General features: G+C 43.4%; 1 protein-coding gene across 1 annotated transcript; it reads right to left on the reverse strand.

Moving 5' to 3' along the window:
- Positions 1-6,747: 6,747 nt before the first annotated feature.
- LOC125528746 (probable potassium transporter 13) lies at positions 6,748-8,340 on the reverse strand (the record flags this gene model as incomplete). The annotated part of the gene is given in 3 exon segments (XM_048693185.1): positions 6,748-7,856; positions 7,859-8,002; positions 8,086-8,340. Coding segments are annotated over 3 exon segments (1,262 nt in total), but the record flags the coding sequence as incomplete, so codon positions are not given.
- Positions 8,341-10,486: the final 2,146 nt, after the last annotated feature.

A 10,486-nucleotide genomic window follows, 5' to 3' on the forward strand; every position in this document is an offset into this window, starting at 1 on the left:
ACCTTCTGGTCCATAGCTAGTAGCTAGATGGCTTCTTCTCTATCTTTGGATCTTATTACAAAGTTCTCCTCGATTCTCTTGGAGATCTATTTGATGTAACTCTTTTTTTTGCAATGTGTTTGTCGAGATCCGATGAATTGTGGGTTTATGATCAAGTTTATCTATGAACAATATTTGAATCTCCTCTGAATTCTTTTATGTATGATTGGTTATCTTTGCAAGTCTCTTCGAATTATCAGTTTGGTTTGGCCTACTAGATTGATCTATCTTGCAATGGGAAAAGTGCTTAGCTTTGGGTTCAATCTTGCGGTGTCCTTTCCGAGTGACAGCAGGGGCAGCAAGACACGTATTGTATTGTTGCCATCGAGGATAAAAATATGGGGTTTATATCATATTGCATGAGTTTATCCCTCTACATCATGTCATCTTACTTAAAGCATTACTCTGTTCTTATGAACTTAATACTCTAGATGTATGCTGGATAGCGGTCGATGTGTGGAGTAATATTAGTAGATGCAGAGTCGTTTCGGTCTACTTGTCACGAACGTGATGCCTATATACATGATCATACCTAGATATTCTCATACCTATGCTCAATTCTATCAATTGCTCGACAGTAATTCGTTTCCCCACCGTAATACTTATGCTCTTGAGAGAAGTCACTAGTGAAACCTATGGCCCCAGGGTCTATCTTCCATCATATTAATCTTTCATCACTTAGCTATTTCTATTGCTGTTTATTTTACTTTGCATCTTTATTTCTCTTTATCATAAAAATACCAAAAATATTATCTTATCATATCTATCAGATCTCACTCTCGTAAGTGACCGTGAAGGGATTGACAACCCCTTTATCGCGTTGGTTGCGAGGTTCTTATTTGTTTGTGTAGGTGCATGGGACTCGAGCGTGATCTCCTACTGGATTGATACCTTGGTTCTCAAAAACTGAGGGAAATACTTACGCTACTTTACTGCATCACCCTTTCCTCTTCAAGGGAAAACCAACACAGTGCTCAAGAGGTAGCACCTGCCTCTGGCACCACCACAACAACCACCAAAGAAAAAAAATAACAGATTACCACCGAGCTCGACGTGGCTCCATCGCTGATAGATAGCTTTGCGGACCTCCAAGGTGGCTCGCCAAAGGAGAAACCATTACCGTTGAACGAATTTGGCCAGGGTAACACCCTGCGCATGTCATCGAACTCCAGATCTGGCACCCCCACATGACTCAGACGTCGGAGGAGGAAACCATACCTGACATCTACGTACCACGAACCTAGCTCACGATCCACCATCTTGCAGATGCTGCCGATGCAGACCACAATCTGCATCCGCTCCTCCCAAGCTCCGCATCGGCGCCGGAGCAAACGTCGTCGAAATAGTGGGGCCTGAGGACACAGGTCCACCGTGAGGATGTCGTCGACGCCGCACCATCCTTGCTTGAACAGGCTGGATTCCAGATCCATCCCTGACCATAGGACCGATCGTCTGGTCAGAGTAGGATTTGAAGAAAATTTATTGAGTGCCACCATCGCTGCCGACGAAGCCAAGACGATGAACAGCCTAAAAACTGTCCAGACGCGTGGATCCGGCGACCCTCCTCACCACCGACGACCGAGGTCGTCGGCGGAGGAGAGCCGCTAGAGGACGGCGATGGAAGGCTTGCCTCTCCTAGCGGCGCTAGGATTCCATTCGTGGACAAGAGGAAAATAACAAATACTAGAACTGGTGAAACTAGAAAAGGCTAAGAATAGCTACTTGACAAAAATATCTTGCATGAATATGTAATCCTAATACTTTTGATAAAAAACATGTAGAAAAAAATTAGACGGTATAGGAACCATGATCACCGGTTGAATAGGTCCAGTAAATTTCTTGGTACACTCAATGGTTCAACACTTGAATCTATAAATAGAAGAATTCACCAACAAAAGATCTTATTGATCTTAATTTATTATTGTGCGTTTATATCTGTCCTTGTCTATAATATCTTTGAATATCTACATAAGTTGGTAACGTGTTGTAGTGTGTATCATGACAAAGGTTTAAACTAGAAAACTACCTAATTTAGGTGCGACTAAATAGAGAGTGCTGATGTGTATGAAGTATAAACAAGTAGTCTTTCCTTATATTTCCCAACACTCGTGTGTGTTGGTGGTGCGTTCTTTTTTATATAATTTACCATCTTTCCATTGAGTAGACAACTATGCGTGCTTTGTATTTGGTATCAAAATCATACCATTCGTAACATGCATAAAACATATAGAATTCATACTGTGTAAACTGTAATATTGTTCGTTCGTTTTTACATTAATTCTCATTACAAAATACTAGTATAACATATCTAAATTGTGTAACCAACTTAGTAATATATGCAGCTTGCCTCGCCGATGAACATTTGCATATTCACAAGATAATTTCAAAAATCATGTATCGAGCCAAAAATTGTAGGCATATAATTATGTAGTTAAAAATTGTACTCCAAGCACGTGCTCCCAGGAGGTAAAAGAATGGCGTTCAAGTGTCATGAAATTGGTAAAAATTACACATCCATATGTTTGTATGATTACCGAAAAATCCCAAAGGCCTATGTGTGTTCCATGACATGCTGGAAAGTTTAATCACACACCAAAAGTGGAGGAGAGTTAAGACCAGATAAGATACTTGCTTCCACATCCTATTGGAGCAGGAGAAGCCACCCTTTGTCGAAAAAGAAATTGGAGCAGGAGAAGAGGAATGATGCATGTGTCATCCTCATTCATCGTGTGTGCGCATCATATTTCATGAACGAGCCGAGCTCACACCAATGACATATGTGCACTTTAATTTTGCTGGTTTAGGACAAATACTTAATTGAAAATTAACATATTCCTACCCGATCACCTAAATATTCAAGGTGTTGACAATCTTAGCCGTCACATGACTAGATCACATCTACTCTGCATCCTTGTGCACGTACCACTGTTGTTCCTCTTACTGTTGATGATTCTAGCTACTTCTTCCCGACAACTGTGTGCGCGACTGTTCCGAAAGTGTGCTTTCAGAACACCCGTTGTTTTGTGATGCTGCACCAGAAGGGCAATAATGTTTTTGGGGAGTGTTTCAGTGTGACTGCTTGCTACTATTTGTTTTCGTCCACAACTTTGACTATTTTCTCAACTTCTACACCGATGCCATCGGTAACAATTCGGATGCCCCCAAGAAGACGACAATCGATTATGCAGTTATCACCGCCACGGCTTTGACCTTTCTGACTAAGGTATGATCTATCCCCTGGGCGAGCTGGGCGGGAATGAGCCAGCACAGCGTGTGCAGTCGCCGCCGTTGTGCCACCACCATTGCTGGGACCGATCCCGTGCTGCTTGCCTCACTTGCCGCAGCAGGGTTGCAGTGCACCGACTCATGCACATCGCTGCTGATTTGCGGTGTGAAGGGCGAGGCAAAGAGAGGCTATATTCACCCCTCTTTTAGTGGTTCTTGTGTTTGCCGACTTCAATTTATCATAGATATGCATAGTAAGTGCTCGCATGATTACTTTACAATATGAGATTAATACTTTTAGGAATGCACTCATGATGTACTTATGGACTAAATTAATAAAAAAGTACTAATTTATCCAACATTGACTTGCATAAAGTAAATAAGTTTTGTACTTTGTGGTAAAAATAGGTCTAGTAAATTTCTTGGTACACTCAATGGTTCAACACTTAAATCTATAATAGAAGAATTCACCAACAAAAGATCTTATTAATCTTAATGTATTATTGTGCGTTTATATCTGTCCTTGTCTATAATATCTTTGAATATCTACATAAGTTGGTAACGTGTTGTAGTGTGTATCATGACAAAGTTTTAGACTACAAAACTACCTAATTTAGGTGCGACTAAATAGAGAGTGCTGATGTGTATGAAGTATAAACAAGTAGTCTTTCCTTATATTTCCCAACACTCGTGTGTGTTGGTGGTGCGTTCTTTTTTATATAATTTACCATCTTTCCATTGAGTAGACAACTATGCGTGCTTTGTATTTGGTATCAAAATCATACCATTCGTAACATGCATAAAACATATAGAATTCATACTGTGTAAACTGTAATATTGTTCCTTTGTTTTTACATTAATTCTCTTTACAATATACTAGTATAACATATCTAAATTGTGTAACCAACTTAGTAATATATGCAGCTTGCCTCGCCGATGAACATTTGCATATTCACAAGATAATTTCAAAAATCATGTATCGAGCCAAAAACTGTAGGCGTATAATTATGTAGTTAAAAATTGCACTCCAAGCACGTGCTCCCAGGAGGTAAAAGAATGGCGTTCAAGTGTCATGAAATTGGTAAAATTTACACATCTATATGTTTGTATGATTACCGAAAAATCCCAAAGGCCTATGTGTGTTCCATGACATGCTGGAAAGTTTAATCACACACCAAAAGTGGAGGAGAGTTAAGACCAACATATAAGATACTTGCTTCCACATCCTATTGGAGCAGGAGAAGAGGAATGGTGCATGTGTCATCCTCATCCATCGTGTGCGCATCATATTTCATGAACGAGCCGAGCTCACACCAATGTCATATGTGCACTTTAATTTTGCTGGCTTATGACAAATACTAAAGTGAAAATTAACATATTCCTACCCGATCACCTAAATATTCAAGGCGTTGACAATCTTAGCCGTCACATGACTAGATCACATCCACTCTGCATCCTTGTGCACGCACCACTGTTGTTCCTCTTACTGTTGATGATTCTAACTACTTCTTCCCGACAATTGTGTGCGCGACTGTTCCGAATGTGTGCTTTCAGAACACCCGTTGTTTTGTGATGCTGCACCAGAAGAAGGGCAATAATGTTTTGGGGGAGTGTTTCAGTGTGACTGCTTGCTACTGTTTGTTTTCGTCCAGAACTTTGACTATTTCCTCAACTTCTCCACCGACGCCATCGGTAACAATTCTGATGCCCCCAAGAAGACGACAATCGATTATGCAGTTATCACCGCCACGGCTTTGACCTTTCTGACTAAGGTATGATATATCCCCTGGGCGAGCTGGGCGGGAATGAGCCAGCACCGCGTGTGCAGTCGCCGCCGTTGTGCCACCACCATTGCTGGGACCGATCCCGTGCTGCTTGCCTCACTTGCCGCAGCAGGGTTGCAGTGCACCGACTCATGCACATCGCTGCTGATTTGCGGTGTGAAGGGCGAGGCAAAGAGAGGCTATATTCACCCCTCTTTTAGTGGTTCTTGTGTTTGCCGACTTCAATTTATCATAGATATGCATAGTAAGTGCTCGCATGATTACTTTACAATATGAGATTAATACTTTTAGGAATGCAGTCATGATGTACTTATGGACTAAATTAATTAAAAAATACTGATTTATCCAACATTGACTTGCATAAAATAAATAAGTTTTGTACTTTATGGTAAAACTAAATTTAATACCCCAACGTTTTTGCTCGTCTCATTAATGTTCCTGAAAATCATCCCGAAAATCTTCAATGGGATTAAAATTAACAATTCACAACACTTTTTGCAAAAAAACAAATTTAGAATAGTTCATAGTATTGTTTTCTTTTGCGGAAATAGTACTGATTAATTACATCCCATGACGTGAATCAACCTGTGGTTGGATGGTTAGAGGGACAGTGGTATCTCCAGCCCACCAGTGGTATCTTCAATCTGCATTCTTCGTTTTGCCTAATATAATATTCTGTCTTGTTCGATAATGTACAGATCAACATCTAGTAGCTTGTGAACTTCACACCTATACTTGGTTTCACACCTTTCTTTCTTTAGGTGCAGGGACAGGGGTCAGGGTAGCTTATTTGTAGTGCTAATGCAAATGTCTCCTCTAGTTGGGTTACATTAAGGCACCAAACCTAGTTGAAGTGTGTGCTGCTGAAGTGTTACTACTAACAAGGCTTAATTTTTATACTCCCTCCGGTCCTTTTTACTCCGCGTATTTGATTTGTGTTAAGTTAAACTTTGCAAAGTTTGACCAAATTTACATTAAAAAATACCAACATCTACAATACCAAATATATGTCCAATGAAACTACATTTCATAATGAATCTAAAAATATTGATTTGGCATTGTGAATGTTGATACTTTTTTCTATAAATTTGGTCAAAGTAGAGATAGTTTGACTTCCTCCGGTCATTTTTACCCTGCGTATTAGGTTTTTGTCAAGTCAAACTTTACAAAGTTTGACCAAATTTATATTGAAAAATATCAACATCTACAATACGAAATATATATACTATGAAACTATATTTCACAATGAATCTAATAATATTGATTTGACATTGTGAATGTTTATACTTTTTTCTAGAAGGTCAGTCAAAGTAGAGATACTTTGACTTCAAACCAAACTTATATGCAGACTAAAAAGGACGGGAGGGAGTATTTAACATATGCTAAACAGTTTCCCCATTTTACTTAGTTTTTCTTGCTATGATGTTGTTTTACTTGTAATGATTGGATTTTTTTAGATGTTCTGCAGCATCTTGTCTCAATGACAAACCTTGCCTGCCAAACAGAAACTGTTATACAAAAGGGATTGTGGCTGAAGGAGGATTGGGGACTCAGTCATGTTCACTTACATTTGAGCCTACAACTGTTATGATTTGAGAGGATTGGGTGGAAGAGAGCATTCACCAAATCCCTCTCTACCAAACGAGGCTTCAGTCATGTTCACTTACATTTGAGCCTACAACTATTCGAGCGAGCGAGCAAGCGGGCAATCGGACTGCATGCTTCTCTCGTTACTTCGCCGCCGGCAGAGTTAAACCAGACAGTACCGATGTGATCATAATCCGCAAACAACAGCATGCATGCTATGTTGATTTTCATTTCAGCAGCAACGAGGTGTTGTTATTCTTCAGTTATCTTGAGCTACTGTAGCCTACAACTACGCTTCTTCTTCTTCTTCAGCGAGCGAGCGAGCGATCGGCGGCCCCGGCCAGCGAGACGATGTGAGTCACACCCTGTAAACCATGCCGACCTCGATGAGGGAGGTGTGGGGGATGCCGAGCACGACGGCGGGCCTCCGCGAGTTGCGCCGGAGGAACCCGTACACGACGTTGACGGCGAACTTCTTCACCGCGGACGACGACTCGTGCGCGAACACGCAGGTGTGCCCGATCATGTACGACACCCCGGCCTCCCGCTCCTCCAGCAGCGCCCTCACCTCCGACATTGTCTCCTCCCTCCTCCACGCCGCCGGCAGCTCCTCGAACCGCACCTTCTTGGCGCCGCCGCCGGCGTAGTACTCGATCTCGCCGGAGCTCATCGACGCCAGCGCGTCCACGACGGCCTGGCTGGGCGCGGCCGGGATGACCGACATCTCGCCGGACCCGGTGCTGCACCGCTCGCCGTCGCCGTCCGCCTGCTGCAGCTGGAGGAACTCCAGGACCTTCACCAGCAGCTGGTCCTCGAAGTTGAAGTGGTCCCACCGGCCCTCCTTGTACCCGTACCGGACCACGCAGCGGAACATCCGGTGCTCCGGCCGCCCGATCCGGCCCACCAGGAACCGCTCCTCCGGCGGCACCTTGGGCACGGTCAGCGTCTGCAGCGACACGAAGACGAGCACCCGGTGGAACGCCGGGAAGTTGGTGACGAAGTGCGCGAACATGGGCGGCACGCCGGCGACGGAGTCGGAGTAGACGAACCCGACCCCGGGGACGCGCACGAGGCCCATGCCGGAGCTGAGGCCGATGAAGTGGTCCAGGCACACCTTGTTCTGCAGCTCGTACTCCTGCTTCTTGGCCGTGCCGTAGTGCCACGCCGACATGACGAGCAGCGTGGCTAGGGAGAGCAGCAGCGGCAGGGCGGCGCCCCGGGCAGGCACGCCGAGAGTTAGAGCATGTCCAGGGACCCGAAGCCGGCGGCGAAGAGCGCCGCCCACAGCACCGACCGGTTCCACACCGTGGTGATCACCAGGAACATCAGGCACGTCGTCGCGAACATCACCAAGATCACAGCCAGCCCTGAGACGAGCACAGATCAAATGAATATTAGCAAAATCAGCGACACTTGAAGGCAACAAGAATGGCGCGTCGTAGGTTCGTACCGTAGGCGTTGCCGATCATCTCGGTGTCACGGAAGCCGATGGTGACGGCGAGGCAGAGGGACATGAGCGTCCAGTTCACCTCCGGGATGTAGATCTGGCCATGGACATGGCTGGACGTGTGCACCACCTTGATGCGCGGGAAGCAGCCCAGGGCCCGGCACTGGCTTATGATGGAGAACGTGGCGGAGATGATCGCTTGGCTCCCGACGGCGGTGGCCAGCGTCGCGATGAACAGAACAGGCCAGAACACACGGTCTGAATTTCCAGAAAATTAACAGGAACGGGAGGGGAAAGTTCAGTCAAATTTAGAACGTGATAGGAAATATATATAGTGATCTATAAACGCTCTTATATTTTTTTACGGAGGGAGTAATGTATAAAGCATGCTGCATGCATGCCCACAGGGAAAATATATGCTAAATATATGTCTACATTTTTGGGTCTGTTGAGATTTTCCAAGTATATATCAAGTGATTTTAAATAGGCTAATTTAAAATAAGGGGACTGCCTCGCGAGCCGTCGGATTTGATATAATTGATCAACCAAACGTCTTTCTCTACTTTGCAACAAAGGTCTTGTTATGGAAACATTACAGAACTTATGTTGCGATTTTTTTTTTGCAACATAGGTTGTATTGCAGCATTTTTTTTGCAACATAGTTTGTATTGTGGGATTTTTTTCACAACATGGGGTCGTGTTGCGGAAAAAATTTGCCCTCCCTGGTCCCAGCAGCTGCGGGACCTACTCTCTAGTCGGGTTGCAATAAGGGGCTAGTTGCAGAACCTCTTTCCGAAACGATGGACCAGTCGCATAACGTGGGTATGGAGGAGGGGTTAGCTCCCAACTGTTGATTAGAAAGCCCATCCAACAGAAATACAGATGGCGGATGCTCGCGCAGAATCGGTCGGTTGAAGGGAATTATTTCCTTTAAAATAAAATGATTCTAAAAAGTAATGGTCCAAGATGCACTTTTCACTAAACTAAACTTACACACGATAAACTAGGTGGAAAATAATAATATAAACTGCACTTTTCAATAAATTGTGGACCCCCTTCACATCAAGACCTTCTGTAAGGATGATCGCCTCAGTCACCATGCCCTCCTGCACAGTATGATATGTCCCTTGTGCGAGAGCCTGAAACGATCCAATATCTCCTCGCGGGCTGCTCCTTTTCGCGGCAGGTTTAACATGATGTGCTCATATGGTACCGTGTCAGTCCCCCACGACATGCTTACACTGAATATGGCCTCTCTAGCCGTTTTCATCGCTTGGTGACTTTGGAAGCAACAGAACGACTGTGTCTTCAATGGGGAACGCCCCTCCAGGATGAAACTCGCGTGTGGGCACGAGCCGGCGCAAAAGGTTTAACCATATTACTCTTGAGACATAACCCTTAGTAGCCTTGGGTGGTAGTGGCTCTCTCCGCGCCCCGACAACTAGCTGACATCATTTCTTGTGTACGTGCTTGCAACTTGCTATCGTACCTTGTACTTTCCACTCTTCTATCAATGCAAAGATATGCAAAACTTTTGCATATTCATGAAAAATTCTTTTCACTAAATTGTACTCCCTTTGTCCGAAAAAGCTTGTCCCTCAAATGGATGTATCTAGCATCAAGTTAGTGCTAGATAAATCCATTTAAGAGACAAGTTTGGGACAAGTTTTTTCGGACGGAGGGGGTACTTTTTTCAATCAACTAGTATTTCAAAGAAATCTCAATCGATTTAGAATTAGCAACTCAAAAAGTGGAGGTTTCACTCTTCACCAAACTGAAGTTGCACTTCTCGAAAATCAATTGGGACTAGAGAAAGTCTCAATTGATTGGTACTTAGCAAAACTACTTTTGCAAAGGCGCATAGGTCTTAATCGATTAAGATTTTTTTAAGTCTCAACCAATTTAGAAAAAGTATAACTTTAGTTTAGTTTTGTTTTCTTTTTCTTTTTCAAAAAGGAGGATTACTTCTGGCCTCTCCATCAAGTGATGTACAAAGCCATTTTATTGAAAGAACTAGCATCAAAGTACATAGCTCATCACATGTTCGTAAGCAAACTTGAAAGAAATAAAATAAAATGCCACAACCGACAAAAATAGGACCAGATAACTAAACACCTATTCGATAAATTGGACCGTCATCCAAACATGTTGTATGTATCCTAGTGCAACTTGAACTTTTTTAAGACGGAGTTGCACTTTTCACAATTTGTTGAGATTTAAAGAGAAATATTTTTTGCAAAGGCGCATCTATGTATCAATTAATCGAGATTTTATTAAGCTTCTTGAAAAGGTGAATGTATCTAGGCTCCTGGTGAGCTACTTCATGGGTGACCCTACCAAAAATGCTAGACCAAAGCTACGTTCTTTCCTTCCTAAACTAATGAGCCCCCCCCCCCCCCCCCCC

This window comes from Triticum urartu, unplaced genomic scaffold, assembly GCF_003073215.2.
Source record: "Triticum urartu cultivar G1812 unplaced genomic scaffold, Tu2.1 TuUngrouped_contig_5082, whole genome shotgun sequence".
NCBI classification, from domain to species: domain Eukaryota; kingdom Viridiplantae; phylum Streptophyta; class Magnoliopsida; order Poales; family Poaceae; genus Triticum; species Triticum urartu.